Source organism: Hyaena hyaena, unplaced genomic scaffold (assembly GCF_003009895.1).
Source record: "Hyaena hyaena isolate Hyena2069 unplaced genomic scaffold, ASM300989v1 scaffold_293, whole genome shotgun sequence".
Lineage (NCBI taxonomy): Eukaryota > Metazoa > Chordata > Mammalia > Carnivora > Hyaenidae > Hyaena > Hyaena hyaena.
This window is the reverse complement of record NW_024080925.1, coordinates 530389-552036: the sequence shown is the minus strand read 5'-3', so window position 1 is coordinate 552036 and position 21648 is coordinate 530389. Positions and strand designations below refer to the sequence as shown.

Sequence of the window (21648 nt, the reverse complement as noted above, 5' to 3'; positions counted from 1 at the left end):
AACAATTGTTATGGATCTTTTAGATAAGAACGCAGCCACTGATAAAAGTTTTTATTTGCTTTTTCAACTTTTCTAAACAAATGGCTATTTCTTCACAAATTACATAAAGGATAGTCAGTGGACTGAAGATACAAAAGCCAACTTTGCTAGGGATGAAACAAGACTGAGAAAAAGCCCTCACAGCTGGAAAAGAATGGACTTGCACACTTCCTAATTGGTGAAAGAGCATGCTTAAACATCATCATAACACTTACTCTTTTTAAAATTCCCCTAGCCATTTTTATTGGTTCAATGAACTCCCACCAGGCAAAATCCAAAGCTCCTAAATCATTTATTTTCTCATTTATCTGGATCCAAAGAGAAACAACTAGGCATTGACATTATTCCCCCCTGACAAACACAACCCATGAATCAACTTGACAGTTGCCTTAGACTTCTGTACTCTTTTCTTCTTCCTCCTCCTCCTCCTCCTCCTCCAATTTGGATTATTATTTGGATTGCTTTTAAACCACCTTTCCGTAAAATTTTTCAACTTCTACCTAAAGGAAAGGGAAAAGGTGACAACTAATAGATCAAAACAAACCATTCCCATGCAGCCGCTCTCATTTTATCTGCCCAACCCTAAATGTACTTTTGAAGTTTTTAAGAAATAAAAAATGTTCATGATAGAAGTAGATTTGTAAAGAATGTTAATACCTGAAATAAGCTAACTGCTAGTAGCAATCTATAGCAGTCAATATACTGAATTAACACAAAAGAATCTTTGTTGGTTTCTCTTTTCATTCCAATTCCTGGGTAACATATCATCTACACATTCAACACAATAGACATTCATTGATCTGACTAAAGAAAGAGCTATGTATAAACCCTTAACACCAAGGATTAAGGAGGGAAAGAAATGACAGGGAAAGAAAAAGGATCAACTGTCCTTCACAAGTACCCACAGAGTGGAATAGAGGTAGCAAGATGAACCTTCCTCCCACTGACTGTACCATTTAAGTATCAAACATACGTAGGTGGTTATACTTGACTTTGAACTTGATTTTATACTTTTATACCTGACCACATAGGTGGTCACACTTGATTTTATCCGTTCACCTGAGCTCTTCTTTCTTCCTCTGGACCTTAGGTTTCAAATACATCTGAATTGATTATAAAGCCAATAAGGACAAAAAGACATCTCAATACGTAACTGTGCATGTACTAATTTATACCATTTGATTGCTTAAACACGTGTTTACCAAGGCAGAAAAAAAAACAGATCGGCCCACTTGGCAATACATGCAATATGCACCATGAAGGCACTAAGGAGATAGATATGAATCAAGTTAAATATCCATAGTCCACTAAAATAGAATTCTTAGAAAAAGCTCTTATACCTAAGTTCTCATTAAAGAAGTTCTTATAGTTCTAATGAATCAACCAGGAAAACAGAAATAGCAGAGCCACTCATTTAATCAGTAATGGAGGATATACTCCATTTAATTAAAACAAAAAGTAGCAGGGTTTCGGATCTACTGTACTGGAAGGCCAGTCTAGTGAGGAGCGAGTAACTCTAGTTACTCAAGTGCACAATTAAAAAGACTTTTACTAATCACTTTAGCAACAGAAAAACAGAACATATCATTTGTTTTCTAGCGTTTTTAGAAAAAGCTCTATGGAACTGATGGAGTCTCATTTTCATTTTGAAGGCAGAAGAGGACATTGTTAAGAAAGTGGAGCACTTCCTGGGTAGGTACATAGAAATTGCGAGAGTCGATTCTCAGTTCCCTAATTCAGAGGTTATTGTGTTTGGGATGAAATGTCAGATTTGAAAAACATTTACAACTTTCAAGTAGACAGTCTTAACCTCTATTTATTGTACAAGTCTACTCAGTACAATAAGAAGGGGTAAGAAGTTTTTCACAAAAATTCTAATTGGCCACAAAAAAAATGAGGTAATCTATAAATAAAACCTAATGAGAATTCCATAATGTTACTAGATACCAAAATTCATAAACAAAAATTGCCAATATTAGTTAAAAACATTTTTCAAAGAGTTATATATTAGAAATGAAGAATAAACCTAATAGAAGATGTACAAGGCCCATAGGGAGAAAAACCCTAAATCTCTACTGTTTAAAAACAGAAACACTAAATAAAGATAATATATACAATATTCACAGATGGGAAAACTTAATATCACATATGTATCCATTTTGCCTAAATCAATAAATTCACTGAAATTCGAATCAAGATCCCAATAGGGTTTCTAATGAAAGTTAACTGATTCTAAAGTTAATATAAAACACACAAAGTACCAAGAATAGCCAAGATGATTTTGAATTGAGGGAGGGGGTCTTAGACAACAAGGCTTATGATCCAGCTATAGTAATTCAGACAATGGATGTGAGAGCCAGAAAAACAGACCAATGGACAAAACCGAGCCTCCAAAACAAACCCACATATGTGCAAAAACCTGATGTTTACCACTGGAGGTATTATAAATGAAGGATAAGAAGGACTATTAAATCAATGCCACTAGAAAAACCAGTTATCCGGGGCGCCTGGGTGGCTCAGTCAGTTAAGCTTCCGACCTCAGCTCAGGTCATGATCTCACGTTTCGTGGGTTCAAGCCACACGTCAGGCTCTGTGCTGACAGCTCAGAGCCTGGAGCCTGCTCCGGATTCTGTGTCTCCCTCTCTCTCTGCCCCTCCCCGCCTCAAGTTCTGTCTCAAAAAGAAAGAAAAAAAGAGAAAGAAAAAGAAAAAACAGTTATCCATGTAGAGAAAAACTGGATCCATATCACACAGACATAGAGATACAGAATCCTGAAATACAGAACAGCTTTATGATGTCAGGATAGAGAAGGATTTCTTAAATATACAAAAAGCAAAGACCATAAAGAGATGGATAAATTGGACCACAATGAATTTCATAGTTCTGTTCTCTAATCCATCTACCCCTAAAGTAAAAAGACAAGACTCAGCCTGGGATAAGACACTTTACAGCTTATAAACAGAAACATGCATAAATCCAGATAGGTGACAAATCCTACAAATCAATTTAAAAAAAGACAAAAACCCCAGTAACAACAACAACAAAAACAGTAACAAAACAGGCAAAAGATAAAACAAGAAATTTACAAAATAATAACCCCAAGGGCCAATAAATGTGTAAGAAGATATTCTAACTTATGACCATTAAAAAAATGAGTTGCTTCAAGTATGAGGTAGCCTGTTTACAACTTCAAGATTTTAAAAAGTTTTATAGTACCAGTGCAAATTCAGACACCTACAAATTAACCAAGTGCAATCTTTAAAAATGTCAAATTCATAAAGTACAAGGAGAGACTGAGGACTATCTTAGAATAAAGGAAATGTTAAAAATTTGACAGCTGAATGAAACACAGCATTCTAAACTACACTCTTCTCCATAAAGACCATTTTTGCTACTACTGTAGATTAGTTGATAGAAATTGATCACTGTGAACTTTGACTTAGGTGCTTGAATTGTGATTACACAGGAGGATGTCCTTGTCTGTAGGGACTAATACTAAAGAATTAGGAGATTTTGGGGCATGGAGTCAGCAACTTACCACCAAATGGTCAGGAAAATATTCCTGTACATTGGTCATTATTACACAGAAAAAGTTTAACATAGGAATGAAACCATCAGGTTCAGGTTAAGGTTCATCTTTGGGAATGAAGGGAAAAATGGAATTAAGAGTATATAAGCTACTTTAATCATATCTGTGGTGGTGTTTGTTAGATTAGGTCCTTTTTTTTGTGTACTTGAGATATCATACTTAAACATCTGTCAACAAAACTAGATTCAACATCACATAGTGCAAACTGTTTCAAAATCAAATTGTGAATACCTTTCCTACTACCTATGTCCCCCAACATTAAAAGCCGATGTGTGTATTAAACTGGTCATCTAAGCTCTTAATACCAGTGGACACCTCAAGCACATACTGAAGGGATAATGATGGCATTTTATAAATGTGGTCTCTCCAACATTAAAGGCTGAAAAACATCTTCCCGAGAAAAGATTAGTGCATCACTATTCACACTTAAGTACTTTGTGCAAGTTTAGGGAACCATTTCTTCCACACTTACAAATGATGACAGGAAACCCAGAATTTGAAACCTCAGAATAATTTTCTCATCATTGGCATGGATTTAATGCCTGTTAACGACCACATCAAGATAGATGACCATTCTTGCATAGCTTTCATTCTCTCAGTGAGAAGTGAGAAATCGAAACAAACAAGAAGAGATGAATGCATAAAATTTCTCTTCCTATTCATTTTAACATTTTTGTGTAATTGGGAAAACTGGCAATTAAAGCTAATTTCCATCCAAACATAGAATTACAGGTAAAAAGAAATATGGGATCTTAGAAATCTTAAAGGTTAGGAAAATGCACTTAACAGGCAATTGTTTAAGATAAACCAGTTGGATGCCGCTGCATGGGTTTAATGTAGTGGGAACACCCATCAGAGTAACAGAGAAGTTCTACAAGAGATTTATACACAAGCTTCTGTAAGAGGCAGGTTTAATGAGTGCTAGGTCTGACAGAACATGGGAAAGGGTCCAAGAAGAGTTAATATCTGGGCCAGGATTTACAGTATGAATAGTAGTTAATGGAAAGGTGTTTGGAAGAGCAGTGAATTAGCCCAGGGAAGAGGTAATGAAAGGTTCAACAGAGAAACAAAATCAGGACCTAAGAAGGACAGACATGAATGGATGTGACCAATGCCTGAGGAATCCTAAAGGATTCCCAGAGATCGGTGTTGGCTTCTGAGAGAGAATTAAGCAAGGAGCAGTTTGGTGGAGTATTTTTCATTTTGTTGAAAAGAATACGACAGAAAGAGGAGGTCAACACGACGGTAACATAGGTCATTACCAACATCGGTACCCCCTACAAAGGCAATTACCTATTCACAGGAAAGACAGCACTGTGAAAATCCCAGAAAGAAGGAGTTACCCTAAAGCATGTCCCTGACTGAAGAGATGGAGAAATACAGTATTACAATCACGTAAACAGGACACCTAAAGAAAACCAAGTAAGTTCCAGTAACTGATCCTGAAGAACTAGAGGTCTATCAGCTGACCAAAACTTCAGAATAATCCTCTGTAAAGAGTTAAGAATGCTTCAAGAGGCACCCGGGTGGCTCAGTCGGCTGGGCATCCGACTCTTGATGTGGGCTCAGGTCATGAGACCAGGGTGGTGGGACGGAACCCCACATCAGGGTCAGTGCTAAGCCTGCTTAGGATGTTCTCTCTTGCTCACTCTGGCTCTTTCTCCCACTTGCACGTGTTCTCGCTCTTAAAGGAAAAAAAAATTCTACAAGAACAGACAATTAAATGAAATTGGGAGATACGGAAGTAAAAGTAGTTCAAAGAAATAAAAACCATCAAAAAGAAAAAAAGACAAAGTCAATACATTCAAAGATAAGTCATTTGAAACTATCCAGTCAAAGGAGCAAAAAGGAAATTTTAAAAAGCCTATGGGACATCAACAAGAGAAAAATTATCCACTGTGGAAATCTCCAGAGAAAAGAGAACAGTACAGAAAGTCTAAAGTGATAATGGCTGAAAACTTCCCTAACTTGGGGTGAGAAATGGACATCCTGATTCAAAAGGCCCAAGGACTTCCAAACAAGTTGAACCCAAAAGGGGTACACTGAGACACATTATAATTAAATGTCCAAAAGTCACACACAAAGACTTTTGAAAGCATGAAGGGACTAGTCACAAATAAGGGAACCGCTATTAGCAGATTACCCTGTATATTTTTTTTTATATTTTTATGTGTCTGTTTATATTTATATAAAGGAGATTATATATATAATATATGTAACACAATATTAGATGTCAACTATCTCAATAAAGTTGGAAAAATATCAAAAGAAAATGGTGAGGTCAGTTTGTGGTTTGTTGAGGTGTATCATCTTTTAGAGAGTTCGATTAGAGCTGCTCTTCTGAAGACCTGGCAAAACATCAGAGTATTGGGGAGATTCTAATATAAGAGGGCTCCCATCCCCCAGGAGAAATGTGTAGGGAACCAAAGTGGATGAAGAAAAAGCAAGAGGGCCAAAGGCAACACCCTAAGGAAATAAAAATCGGAAAAGGAAACCTGGAAACTGGTAAAAACGGACCAGAGAAGAAACTCCGAAGGAAAGGAGTGTCATGGTAACTAAAGGAAAAGGAAATACAGGCAAGAGGGGTGGTCAGCAGTATCACAGGTAAAATCTGAGGACTAGGAAGGCACTTACAGTTAAGAGGGCAAACATCTGGAATAGCAAGAACTACCAACTATTGGTAGGAAGCGCCAAAGTAGTTTCTACTTTCCAGAGGACAGACACAGACTCGGAGGGGAACAAGGCAAAGGGCACAGGAGCTTCCCATGGACGAGATGCGGATCCCAGGGAAGCAGCAGCCCTGGGCCATCAGAGAGGTACTGCATCCAAAAGGCAACTCCAGCAGAGGAATGGGCTCATGCAAGACGGGGGCAGAAGGCCACAGGAGACCTCACTGGTGACAAGGGGATTACAGGGGACACAAAAATGCCACAGGAGAAGAGAATCAGTATTTGTAATCTCCTCTACCTGTAACAGGCAAAATGGTCCCCAAAGATGGCCATACCCTCATCTCTGGATCCTACCAATAAGTTCTATTACATGGCAAAGGGGACTCTGAATATGTAATACCACTTTGGAGTTATCTGGGTGAGGGCCTAATCGAATACACGAGCTCTTAAAAGCAGAGAATGCTCTATAGATGGAGACTAGAGGTGACACAGAAGGGAAGTCCTAGAGATTCTAAGCAGGACATGGATTTGATGTAACAGAGAGATAGGGGCCCACATGAAGGATAAGAAAGAGTCCTCTGGAAGCTAAGGCAGCCCCCAAAGGACAGTCAGCAAGGCAACTGGGACCTCAATCCTCTAGTAGTGAGGAACTGGATTATGCCACCATGAACTCAGACGAGGTTCTTCCTAAAGCATCCAGTAAGAGCCCAACCATCAGATACTGATTTCAGTCCTATGATACCAGAGAAAGCAGGTGAGTCAACCTGGACTTCTGACCCACAGAACCAGGAGACGGCATGTTGGCGTTTAAAGCCCCAAATCTGTGGGCAATAAAGACTAACATCTCCCAGGGTGCCAATGCCAGATTATCAACACCGGAGGCCAGAAGCATCTTATTCCTCCGCTCTTCGCCTCCCATCGAGTCCTGGACCAGACGGATGCAGGCGGGAGAGTAGAGCACAGAAAAGTAAGGTAGAAAAACAGAAGACACCAACCTCTCTCCCCAAAAGCAGCCCCTACTAGAGACTACAAGTGGAGCCAGCCTCAAAGGAGGCAAAGGGAAGAAGCTTCCTCTGGATCAAAATTATTTGTATTAAACTAGGATTCTTTCTGTTTAATCTGAAAGCCAACAGAAAGCTCTGGGACCTGCCTGCGATTTCGCCTAGGGGCAGGAAAGAGTAAGCCGGGGCTGGTTTAAAGAGGCAACAGCTAAAATGAACAAGTCACTTTCAGCTTGTGCCTATCATGCTCAGCTTATTCAAAAACCAGTTAACGAAAGGCCCACAGTGAGTTCGAGAGTGAACACCGAAACCTGACTTCCAGGAATCAAAGTTGTATACACAAGGATGTTCACACAGCTATTTTACAAACCTAGATTCATAGAGAAAACACTATGGGCTTTCAGGTAAAAAAAATCCACTTTTTACCAAAAGACAAACGGGACAAAGAGCTATTAAGTAGTCTAAGTATTCAAAACTACTTGAACAAAAACAAACAAACAAAAAAACCCACTAAAGCTATTATCTAAAGACCAAGTAAATCCATCTCGAATATAAAAGTAAAATGAGTACAAATGTTCAAACCTTACCCTGTACCTCTCATTAAGTAATCAAGTCAGCACACTGAAGACTAGCTTAAGAAAAAAAGGCTCTGTATAAACAGTTTTTACTTCATGTAAAAATTACTTCAACACCTTTGATAAGCTTAAATAAGCTTTTAAAAATTGCACAATGTTGGGGCACCTGGGTGGCTCAGTCAGTTAAGCATCTGACTTCGGCTCAGGTCATGATCTAATAGTTCGTGGGTTCAAGCCTTGCATCAGGCTCTGTGCTGACTGCTAGCTCAGAGCCTAGAGCCTGCTTCAGATTCTGTCTCCCTCTCCTTCTGACCCTCCCCTGCTCATGAGGGCTCTCACGCGGGCTCTCTCTCTCTCTCTCTCTCAGAAATAAACATTTTTAAAAATTGCACAATGTCAAAACTAAGAATTTAGATGCAAATTTTCAATGGTAGGAAACACCTGTAAGTGCAAAGGCCAAGACATGAAGATTGCAGATTCAATGTGGCTTCTTGAAAAGAATACTGCTACTACAGATAAGAAAATGCAAGTTAAAAAAAAAAAAAACCAAACCCAACCCTTCATCTCTCATTCTCTACAAACACAGGAACATTTCTAAGTTTGTCAAAAACCCGATTCCCTTAAAACCCTAAGAAATATCACTCATCTACATTTAAAGAAAAGACCTTCTGAGCTTCAGAACCATCAGCGGACCCCCCCCCCCCCCCCACACACACACACAATGTATCGTGATGCGGTCAGGCTATCACAAAGCAAAGAAGAACCCAGTCCTCACGTTTTTAAGAGGACCTTAGTTCTGACAAATTCATTTATTAGCAAATTGGGCAGCCCTAACCCATCAACAATTTCATTTTACTTCTGCTGAGTAAAAGGAGTTTGATTGCAAATGATTTTCTGCCAACATGGATACCGGTTTAAGATTTAACAAGTGATCAGGCCCAGTTATGAAATATGTATTCTGTAAACACTCCAAAGATGTCAATATCCTTCTGGCCTATACATAACCACAAACACTGATCCTCTGAGGAGAAGGGGAAGACTAACTGAAAACCAGTTCAGGTAATCATGTTTAGTACAGAATGCCATTGACTATATTCAGTACTTTCTAGGTAGTTGTACTTTTAATGGCTTGTGGTGATAAAATGTGGCCTTGTAAACACCTAACATTAATAGCTTCCTCACTCTGCTTCCACAGATAGCCCCAGCAATTATGATCAAAAACTTTCTTCAAAGTAGTCACCAGGAAATGAAAAAAAAAAAAAAAAAAGACCATTCTAGAATTTCCAAGGTAATTTATACGCATGATTCCACATACAATACATGGGATGAAGGGGTAGCTAAGGGCACTTTATTATTGTGAGCCCTCAAAGGTAATATTGAGGAGAACTACCTTTATACAAGCCTCATTAACAGAGACAAAGGCTAGTGCAAAAAAAAAAAAAAAAAAAGTGCTTGCTTTGGCAACACAGATACTAAATTCAGGGGAAAAAATTTCTTTGTTCAAGGCTGAAATTCTATCAACTCATGCGGACAAAAGACTTAATAAAGAGTTATACGTGTGTGGTTAATTAAAACCAACATTAGCACTTCACCAAGAGCTGACCTAACAGGAAATAATGTCCCAAGCCTAGGGTTCATGTAAAGCAATACTAATGAAATGTATGCTCAGTGATGGAAAGTTAGGAATCACGAACACTAATTAATCTTATGGAGACACAAAACAGGGATGCTCTCTTTCTGCGGTCTTCTGAAGCTCCACGTATAATGCTGGACACAACTACTTGATGAATAGAAAATAAGGTGGGATAATAGTATTTTGTTGATTCTAGCTGAATAATGAAGAGACCAGCTATTAACTTTCTCAAATTTCAAACATATCTTACACTCTAAAGTAAATAAGTAAGTTTCCCTAAAAAGTAACAACATGGTCAAAACCAATAGGTGAAATAAATATAAGATAAATCCCGACTGGAGGTGTGCCTAGGTGGCTCAGTGGGTTAAGAATCCATTTTTTTTTTCTTAAGTTTTACTCACTTATTTTGAGGAGGTGAGGGGCAAAGAGAGAGAGGGAGAGAGAAACTCAAGCTCCACACTCAGCACAGGGCTCAATCTCATGACCATGAGATTACAACCAGAGCTAATATCAAGAGTTGGCTGCTTAACACACTGAGCCACCCAGGTTCCCCTAAGCATCCAACTCTTGATTTCAGTTCAGCTCATGATCTCATCATTCATGAGTTTGAGCCCTGCATGGAGCTCTGTACTGACAGCAAGGTGTCTTCGTGGTTCTCTCTCTCTCTCTCTCTCTCTCTGTGCCAACCCCATCGCCCCACAGCCCCTGGCTCACTCACATGTTCAGGCTCACTTTTTTTTTAAATGTTTTTTATTTATTTCTGAGAAAGAGACACGGTGTGAGCAGGGGAGGGTCAGAGAGAGAGAGAGAGAGAGAGAGAGAGAGAGAGAGAGAGAGAGAGATACAGAATCTGAAACAGGCTCCAGGCTCCGAGCTGTCAGCACAGAGCCCAACACGGGGCTCAAACCCACAAACTGTGAGATCATGACTTGAGCCGAAGTTGGACGCCTACCCAACTGAGCCACCCAGGCACCCCTCACTCTCTTTAAAAAATAAAGGTGAATAGGGGCACCTGGATGGCTTAGTCAATTAAGTATCCAACTTCGGCTTGGGTGACAGTCTCACCATGCATGAGTTTAAGCCCCACGTCAGGCTCTGTGCTGACAGCTGAGAGCCTGCAGCTTCAGATTTGGGGTCTCTCTCTCTCTGCCCCTCCCCCACTCACATGCTGTCTCTCTTTCAAAAGCAAGTATTTTTTTTTTTAATTTAAAAAAAAAATGGATAAATAGGGGTGTCTGGGTGGCTCAATCGGGTAAGCGTCCGACTTTGGCTCAGGTCATGATCTCAGTTTGTGGGTTCGAGCCCCGTGTCAGGCTCTGTACTGACAGCTCAGAGCCTCGAGCCTATTTCAGATTCTGTGTCTCCCTCTCTCTCTGACCCTCCTCTGCTCACGCTGTCTCTCTCTCTCTCCCTCTCAGAAGTAAAACATTTAAAAAAATAAAAATTTTAATAAATGTAAAAATGGATAAATAAATCCTGACTCAAAATGTTTACAACTCTTCAAAATGACCTACAAAATCTTCTCATTAATCGGCCCCAAATTATCATTCCACTTGAGTTTTTCCAACCTCTTACAGGTCCCGCCATGAGTTAGTTGCACCCAGCTCTCTCTTGGTTGTTAGTTCCCCAACTTTTTTTTTTTTTTTTATGTTTATTTCTGAGAGAGAGAGAGAGAGAGAGACAGCGTGAGCAGGGGAGGGTCAGAGAGAGAGGGAGTCACAGACTCTGAAACAGACTCCAGGCTCTGAGCTGGCAGTCAGCACAGAGCCCGACGCGCGGGGCTCGAACCCACGAACCCCGAGATCATGACCTAAGCGAAAGTCAGACGCTCAACCGACTGAGCCACCCAGGCATCCCTGTTATTTCCCCATCTTAAGAGAACGCCCTTTCCCTCTGCTTATTCTAACCCTGTAAGACCAGACCTGCCTCTAAGTCCATCTTCTCTCTACTAAATTTCCCTAAGCTCCTATAAAAACTTTTCCACTTTGTCTTCCACTTTGGCTAACAAGGTATCTCAAGAATTACCTTCTTCCCACTCTGAACTTCTAAAGAACTTAAACATTAACTACCACCTTCTTGCAATTCTTAATTTTTCCAGTGTTTGCTTTGACCCCCTAGGAAATAAGCAACGTGAGGGTAAGATCTATATATGTAACTAATTAGATGCAATAAGCCTTCATGTTGTGATAAACAATTTCGAACACATTTGGGGCACCTGGGTGGCTCAGTCGGTTGAGCATCTGACTTCGGCTCAGGGCATGGTCTCATGGTTTGGGAGTTCGAGCCCCACATTGGGTTCCATGCTAATAGCTCAGAGCCTGGAGCCTGCTTCAGATTCTGTGTCTCCCCCTCTCTCTGCCCCTCCCATGATCATGTGCGGTCTCTCAGTGATAAATAAACGTTAAAAATAAAATTAAAACAATTTTGAACATAGTTAACATGGTGAGCTAAATTAATCTGACCAACAACCCACTTAAAAGTCATAAACAGAGTCCCCACTTTGTGCAACCAACTCGAAGGGAGCTTCTAACACCACTGTGAGTCTCCACCAGAAAAGGCACACCCCACATTAAGCTCGAGTCTCCTCAGACACAAATGCTCTAGGGCTGTTTGAACGTGGTTATCCTGAGAACTATGAAAGGGAGCAAACAAAAAACAAGATGAACACACCTAACAACATAGCCAGCACCGTGCCCATCATTCTAAAATGCAAATGAACCCACACAGACCACTTAGAATCTCTGAAATTCAAAATATATCACTGGATAATTTAGAGGGTTTCTGTTTTTATGTATCCTTATTTAAAAAAAAAAAAAACTAGTGTGTCAATTTTCCTCTGGTTCTTAATTTTTGTAGTCCTGGAGCTCTGAATGCCTCATGTGTGATCTTCAATGACATTAGAAATCACCCTATGGAACAGGGGTCTTAAATGTTTATTGATCCATCACCTTGATTAGAAGCTAAGGTTTTTACATCGACCATTTTATGAAAAACCACAATTCTTACCATCATCTTTTCAAAGAGTTTTAAGACTTCATTCTCCGACAGTGGCTTTGGAATGTTTTCTGTCATCTCTGAAGAGCAATCATTGCTGGCAAATGCAGTCTTCAGGTTGGAAAGTGGAGGTCTCTCCTTCCTGCTCCCTGGAATTCTGATGCTGGCAAATTTGTCCAGCTACAAAGGTAAAGTAGCACATATGTTAGTATTTCCTTCAACAACATTTATCTAATTACTAAAATAAGAAAACCCAGATGTCAATTACATTATCACTATGATTTCATCCGAAGGCATTCAGCACTAGAATCTTTCATTTTTTAAAAAAAAAACAAAAACAAAAATGAAAAGTTTTCAGTAACCATCCTGTATAAAGGCAGAAGAGAAATCAGACAACCTCCAAAGATTGCAATCTTAAATTACAGACTGAAGGTCCTAACCGCAAGGGACCTTTGCTTCACAAATTAGCAAACTAAGCAGTTTTACAAAAGGTAACTGGGCTAATTTAGTGGTTGGCAATCAAACTAGCCTCCAGCCACCTTGTCCAGCACCCTTTTTCATAGTGCAAGCCACACTCCTGAAAAAAAATATGATTTAGGAATTCTAAGAGTTGAATTCTACTTCTATCTCCAGAGCTTGTTTTTCTGATAAATACCACATTTCTCTTCATTCAGGCCAGTCTGTGTTTAAATTTCATGAACAACCATAAAGTAGGATGGCTAAAGCCTCAGGAAATAGAGCTGGGTTTTTGCTATAATGGGATTTTGTCTATTAGATCTAATAGTTCACTGATATTTGAAAGTGTATAGACATTAATTTATAAAGCTAATTGCTTATTCATTGAAAAATCACTTGGTTTCACAAATTCTATTCCTCGCATAAAACCCACACGCAAAGTTTGGTTACAGTCAAAAAGGCCCAATTGTCTCAAAGTGGCTAATAGAAGTATACTCAAAATACAATGGTTCTGTGAATTGTTCAGCATAACTATATGTTACACTGTCCTTGCCATAATGTATGTAATATACAGACATGTGCTATTTAGGCAGCCACTAGCCATGTGTGGTTATTTAAATGTAAGTGTAAATATTCAGCGCCTTGTTACACTAGCCACATATAAAGAGCTATATGCGGCTAGTGGCTCCCATATTAGTTAAAGCACATACAGAACATTTCTATCACAGAATGTTCTATTGGATAGGACTAGGATTTCTTGAAGACGCAAAGATCGTAATGTTTATCTTTCAAAATACATCTTTAAAGTCACTGAAAATAAAGCCCAAGAAATATGCCATGTACTGCATTCACATACGGTCCAACTAACATGACCTAATCATTAAAGCGCTAAGAGTATGACAGCTTCCAGTGGGATTTAGGAAGAAGTCACAAAACACTACCACTACTCTCATCTTAACAACAAAAACAAGCCAGGAAACCTCCAAAATTATAGTTGCTGTTGTTTTCAACCCATCAGGAAGCTAAGGATACAATGAAACCTGGAAGAATTGCTGTGAAGTGACAAGCTGCTTTTATCCCTGACAAACAGCTACAGACCAAGAAGTTAAACAAGGGTAAAGAAACACCAGCCCAATTGTTAACGAACTATTGGCAGGCACATGGGTGCCAGCATAGGAAACATTACTAGAATTCCAAGGAGACCCAGTCATGAAGTAAGTCTACACCCACCTAGCAGTGCTTTCCCTCAGGTATTCACCAACTGCTTGGCGTAGGACACCAATGGCTGGAGGGGAGGGCAGGGTGTCCTGAGGCACGTAATGTCTGAGGAGGCCTCTTCCCATGGGAAGCAACTGCCCTCTGATCTCAGTAAAATCCAGGAAAGGTACACCTGGGTGGCTCAGTCAGTTAAGCATCTGACTTCAGCTCAGGTCATGATCTCTCAGGTCAAGAGTTGGAGCCCCACCATCAGGCTCTGTGCTGACAGCTCAGAGCCTGGAGGCTGCTTTGGATTCTGCGTCTCCCTCTCTCTCACTGTCCCTCCTCTATTTGTGCTCTCTACCTCTCCCAAAGGCACATTCTGGACCTTCAGAGAATAAATGACAGCAGCCACCTGATGGCTGGCTGGGGGCAGATACCAGGTCAAAAAGATTTCCTGAAGAAACAGAGCAAGAAGTGGAACTGCAGACAAAAAGAACTCTGCATCAATCCTAAAAAGGGCATCAGAACTTTAAAGAGTTACCCCAGTCTTGGAAGAAAAAAAAAAAAGCCAAAAGCAGAATGCCAGAACCTCCCTAGCGCTAAGCAACCTTTGGAGCCCCAGAAGACACGCACACTACAGCGGCACCTGCGTCGAGCCCAGCTCTCCTAGAGCTGATCAACTCAGCCCCCAATTCTAGCAGCTGAGAAAAGGGCACACTCTTTCTTAGAAGTATTATTTCCACAGTATTTAAATCAAGTGTCCACCATATATTCAAATACTGCTACATACACGAAGGACCAACGAAATGCTGCCGACAGTGGACGAGAAGCAGACAGAGAGCCGGCCTGGGTGCTGGGATTGCCAGATGGGCACTGAAACGGATTTGTAGAAAAATGCTGAAGAAGGTAATGAAGAGTGGACACAACGTAGGAGATGGGGAATTTCACCAACAAAGTCATGGAAACTATTTTAAAAACCACGTTAGAAATCTCAAATGTATCAAAAAATGATAAATTCATTAGATATGCTTCAGAGTAACCTGAATATTGCTGCTGAGAGTTGAGGAATCTAAACCCAGATCAACAAAAAGCATGTAAACTGAAACCCAAAGAAAAAAGGGAACAATAAAAGGGAAAGAGAAAAAAGGGAAAGAAAGAAGAAACTAAGAGCTGTATTATATTTTTTTAATGTTTTATTTCTGAGAGAGAGAGAGAGAGAGAGAGAGAGAATGAGTAGGGGAGGGTCAGAGAGAGGGAGACACAGAATCCAAAACAGGCTCTAGGCTCTGAGCTAGCTGTCAGCACAGAGCCAGATGCAGGGCTCGAACCCACAAACCGCGAGATCATGACCTGTGCCGAAGCCGAATGCTTAATCAACTGAGCCACCCAGGAGCCCTCAAGAGCTGTGTTATAATATGAAATGCTGTAATACAAGCATAATTGAGGACCAAAAAAAGAAAATGGTACAGAAGACCTATTTGAGGAGATAATGATAAAATAATTGATTTTTATGAAATCAACTCAGAGGGACACCTAGGTGGTTCAGTTGGTTAAGCCAACTCTTTTTTAATTTTTTTAAAAATGTTTTAATGTTCATTTATTTGAAAGACAGAGCGCAAGCAACAAAGGGAACGTAGAATCCAAAGCAGTCTCCAGGCTTTAAACTGTTGGCACAGAGCCCTACATGGGGCTCAAACGCATGAACCAGGAGATCATGATCTGAGCCAAAGGTGGACACAAAACCAACTATGACACCCAGGCACCCCTAAGCCTCTGACTGTTGATTTCAGCACAGGTCATGATCTCCCAGTACATGATTTCGAGCCACGCATCTTGGGATTCTCTCTCTCTCTCCCCTTTGCTCTCTGCCCCTCCTCTGCTGTCTCTCTCTCAAAAATACATGAATTTAAAAAACTCAGTTCACGGATGGATAGAAGAAGCACAGCAAACGAAGACCACCAAAACAAGCCCACACCAGGCAACCCAGTCAAACTGCTAAAAACTAAAGTGAAGGGCAAACCATAAAAGCACAGTCAGAGATCCGAAGACACATTATATACAAGATAAAAATGACAAATTACTAATTTTTCACCAGACATGACAGCAGCAGAAGACAACGGAATGGTAGCTTTAAAGTACAGTACTGGGAGAAAACTATGGTCATCCAGGGATTCTATATCTAGCAAAAATACCTTTCAAAAATAGAAGCAGAATCCAGACAAATCCTGAGAGAATCGGCCTCCAGCAGACCTGTACTACAACAAGTGTCAAAAGAAGTTTTTCAGGCTCAAAAAATGATACGAGATACCATCTCAAATCTACAAAATGAAACGAAGAACAGAAATGTTACTGTTTATAATACAGAGTATTATAGAGGTTTATAATACAAAAGGAAAGAAGCTATACCTACTTGAAGCTGAGAAACAAGTGGCAGCAAAAAGCTTATAAAGAGGTAATTATATACGGATATAAAAAAATCCAGCAACGTGCAATGAATTACCATAGCAAAGGGGCATCAACTCCTCACCATAAACACTCCCTTGCTTTGGAAAAACCCAGAAACATACAATTGTCTCCACATGATCAGAGGTCCAAAAGTTAGTGTCGCTGTATACCTCAGTTCCCTAATTCTTGCTACTTGTTTTAATAAATGAAGAGACACCAAGAGCATTCAGGAATGGGATTGGTTCCTCCACCTGTCGTTTGAATCACTACTTCGTTGCTGTAACTTCTCTATGGGGAATATCAATTCCCGAGTAGAAAACCTGTGCTGACTCCACACACTACATGCACAAAAAAGTAACTTCATTAATATGCTAAACTTATAATGAAGTGAAATTAAGCAAAACATCATTAATGCAACATCAATATTATAAATGTAAACATGTCAATGAGTGGGAAGAGGAAGCTTAAGCAATTCACAAGCTAATTGGTGAATATATAACCTAGTGGTTCCATAAGCAACAGCTACCAAAAAATTGTCGGTTTTGCCAAAACACAAAACTTTCTAAAGAAGATTCTCTCAAAATCACTGCACACCTTCTGTATTTTATGCACTGTGCTAAGAGCTGGAAAGGCAGAAGCAGGTTGAATGCATTTGTTTAATTCTTAAAATAAGGAAATGGACTACACATACGGACAGGCGCCAGAACACTTTTACAGGGAACAATTTCATAATATTTAACTTCTAAAACACCATAAAAAAACAAACAAACAAAAAAAAACTATTGGGTTTTTAGATGAATTGCGTTTGTATCAATAAATATCGTAATTTGTAAACAATAAACTAGAATTAGCACACCTCCCCCATATGCTTCGCACCTAAACCCTGGGGGAAAGTTGGATTTTATTCAAGCTGATAACAATTTCACACATTACCACTAGGAACAACTTCAGGCAGGGTAGGCAAAACAAACATAACCCTCCTTTATTTTCCAAGTCTACAGAGTTCCAAGTAGTAACAGGAGATTCAAAGGGATCAGTGGTTCTTAATTTCAACACTTTTATGTATTTTCCTGATTAAAAAGGAGGAAACACAAAATAAGAGCCATAGGAGAAAAATACATATGATCCTCCTATGCTACCACAGTAAATTAAATTTGTTGAGTACCCCAGGCTTAATTAAAAGCATTCCCAGGTAGGAGAAGCTCTATCAAGCACTACAGGTAGATTCCACATCATCTGGGCACTACTGAGAACACTAGGTACAAATGAACTTTACTATCATTTCAAACACTATATTGTTTTGGGTTTGGGTGTGTTGTTTTTGTTGTTTTAAGAGCTGACGCTAGGACTCCACTCATAAATGGGAGGTGGGCAGAAATCCCTCCTAATTTATCTTGTATAGAACTGCTCATCCAATTTGCTTGAAGCAAGGCACAATGAAACCTAAGAGCAAAATTTTAAAATACTTTTGTCTGTAAATACACAGTACAAATCCCCGTTACACTCACTGTAACTTGGTTATTCTGTATTTGGCAAGGGGACTGGGAGTATGTTCACAAGTTGTGCACCTGCATTCCCACGAAATTTTCCATGAAATGCTCTTGAAGTTGAGCTAGAAACACAACCCAAGAAGGTGAACTGTGCCAAAGACTTGCCTTTGTTGAAGAATTGGTTAAACACACAGAAGACGGGGAGAATTTTATTTTAATGCTATTTGGAGGTGGTACACCACACTTAATTAATATGGCTTCAGCTGTGTCTGGGGTATACGGAGTTTTATAAATTAATATCACTTATCTTCACGGGAAGTTAAATGAGCACCCTACTGCGTATTATCTCACACTGATAATCAGTAATTAGAGTTTAAATAAAATTAATTAAACCAAAAACAGACTCTAAAAAATATCTGGATTTTAAGCTATAGTTTAACACCGATATAGTGACAAAGTTCTATTACAGTGGTTTAAACTACCAGCAGTATTTTTTTTTAATTTAAAACAAAAGGAAGATATAATTATTAGCCACTGTAAATTCGAAAAACCTGAAAATGTAGGATCATAAACCTACTTCCTTAGAATCTACAAGGGACTACATACTTTCATGCAATCCAAGAGAAATAAGCAAATAAAAGTTCATTGTAATTTTAAGTCAATTCTAGGTGAATGCACACCTGAAATCTAGGAAAAAAAATGTTTAAAATTATCCACCAATTTTCACACAATCTTGGACTATATTTAAGAAAAAAACCTAACAGCTAAAACAGTTTGGCTTTTTAATTAACTTTCTTACTAAACAGGCAGCTAGCCTACTAAAAGCCCGGCTCTAGAATCTGACTTCTGAATCCTGCCCAGCCACCTGCTTGCTCGGTCACCCAAACCAAGCTATTTAAACCTTCATGATCATACCAATCACAGTGAGCTGTTCATAGGAAAGGACACTGCTTCTCACCATTCAGCTTCAGGTTAAAAGTCCTGAAATGCCTTAGCCGACAGCTCTAACGCAACACATGTATCCTCACACGCCCCCTTCATTCTCTACCACCACACACCGTTCATTCTCTTTACATGTCCTTTCATAAAACTTCTGAAAAGCTGGAATTTTTTTCATTTTGAAACTGTGGACAGTCTCTTTCCCACGGAAGCAGAAGTGCCATGCAAAACGAATGATCGACTGTCTTAGTCACTGGGGTAGACCGTCTCAAATAAGCCTAACTTGATAAACCAATAGGATACTGCAGAAATTATGGAGTGTGGTTTCCAAGACTAGATCATGAGAGATGTTACAGCTTTTGTCTCCCTCCCTCTTGGATCACTCAGTCTTGGGCAGGCCAGGAAGACACTCAACACCTAGGAGGTCGTCCACGTGTCAGAGAAACTCAAGAGGCATGGAGGCTTCAGGTCAACAGCCATGTGAGTGTGCCATCTTGGAAGCCCACTTGAACCTTCAAATGATTTATTATATAGCAACAGAGGGCTAACAGCGAGCTCCTCATAGAGTAGTTTTTTTTTTTTTAATTTTTAATGTTTTATTTATTTCTGAGAGAGAGAAAGTGCAGGGGAGGGTCAGAGAGAAGGAGATACAGAATCTGAAGCAGGCTCCAGGCTCTGAGCTGGCTGTCAGCACAGAGCCCGACGCAGGGCTCGAACCCACGAACCGTGAGATCATGACCTGAGCCGAAGTTGGACGTTTAACCGACTGAGCCACCCGGGTGCCCCTAGAGTAGTACTTTTTTTAAGTAGGTCCATCCAACATCTTCACTACAACCTCATGAGACCCCAAGCCAAAACCACCTAATCAACTACCAAATTCCTGCCCCCAGAAAGTGAGAGATACTAAATGTTTGCTGTTTTAAGTCACTACGTTTTGGAATAATTTGTTAGCATAGCAACAGGTAACGGTTACAGTCACCATATATGTTCAGCCTATAGCACAGAGTATAGCAGATAGCTAGCAATTCATCCATGAAAGTATGAATAACTGAATCAACAATTACTGGATATAATCATAAAATACAGTACGTCTCTCAAGAGGTTTACCACTTGAAGGAAAAACAGGACAGAGAACTTACTGTAAATAAAGGTAAAATACATAGGTGCCCCCAAGAAAAATCCTAAGCCAAGTACATCAGTAACAGATAGGAACAAGTGATTAATCCTAGGGTGAGGGAACTTCAAAAGAGACTTGGAAAGAGAATACATCAGGGAGTCCTGTGAGGCTGATAGGAGAATTACAGAAGATGGTACATGGGGACAGCCCAATACTATGCTTGCCTGGCCCATGGTCTTCACTAAAACACTGGGGACATCAGTATTACTAAAAGTGAACACTGTCAGTGAGAAATGGGCCATTTGCAGTTGTGAAAAGCTAACCATCCCTGTCTGAGGCCACAGTCCTCTTATTCAATAACAATTCCCAACATGCCCACTACTGCACTCTAACTTTCCTATCCCTCAGTGTTACAAATGGCCTTTTCTGGCCTTAAATTTAGCTTAGACTGAAACTACACAATGTTCTCTAGCCAGAGGCTTTGAAAAGAATGTTTACCATCACCCCCAAAAAACGATCACCTACTTATAGTTTATCTACATTTAAATTTCAGATATCTTATTAAACGAGAAGCCTGCTTATTAGGTTATTAAAATTCCTTAAAAGTAAATGACAATATGTAGTATGTGTTCTACAGCCAACTGTTGCAGAACAGCCAGTGAAGATGTGCACACAGGAAAGAATGGAGGCTCCCAACCACCAGCACCAACTTGCCAGGCACAAGTGCACACCCTCTAAATGGATTCTCCAGCCCACTCAAGGCTTTGCATGACTGCCGCCAGAGCCAACGTCGTGCTTAGGATCTCAGGAAAGACCAGAACTATCCCGCTAAGATGCTTCCAAATTTCTGACCCAAGAAACTGAAATGTTAGGTGTTATTGTTTTAACCCACTAAGCTTTGAGATATTAGCAACAGAAAATACAAAGCTCCTCATAGAATACTTTGAAATGCCTAAAATAAACGTAATTATCACAAAAATGGTGTTATGAAATATTTTAAATTTTAGAGTGATAGGTCTTAATGAATACATTACAGAACATGAGGCAATAGGAAGTCTAACTTCAACATAGTGTTGAATACAGACCACCTTTCAAAATATCTTTAATAACTATAGTGTGCTTTGAACATATCAGTTTTCTGGGGGAATCAAGTCACATGTCAAATCCTACTGTGTGTATATATTTTGAATTTTTAGTTTTTTGTTTAGTTATTTAGAGAGAGCGCACATGAGTAGGGGAGAGACAGAGAGGGAGAGAATCCCAAGCAGGCTCCGCACCATCAGCACAGAGCCCAGCACGGAGCTCTAACCCACAAACCGTGAGATCATGACCTAAGCCAAAGCTGGGTTCTAAACCAACTTGAGCACCCAAGTGCCCCTTGAATATTTAATTTTTAAAGAAGTTATGAATATAGGTGAAAACAAAGTTTTGCTTATAGGTTAATGAAAAAGGATTTAATTTTTTTTCCATTCAAGTTCAAGGACATCATGAATTTTACTAC

General features: G+C 39.7%; 1 protein-coding gene across 2 annotated transcripts in view; it reads right to left on the bottom strand.

Moving 5' to 3' along the window:
- DIAPH3 (diaphanous related formin 3) overlaps window positions 1–21648 on the bottom strand; it is a 508311-nt gene that overhangs the window by 447660 nt on the left and 39003 nt on the right. For both annotated transcript variants that reach the window (XM_039247287.1, XM_039247286.1), the window contains one exon: window positions 12513–12680. In XM_039247287.1, coding sequence (XP_039103218.1) covers window positions 12513–12680 — 168 coding nt within the window. The remainder of the gene's footprint in view (window positions 1–12512; window positions 12681–21648) is intronic.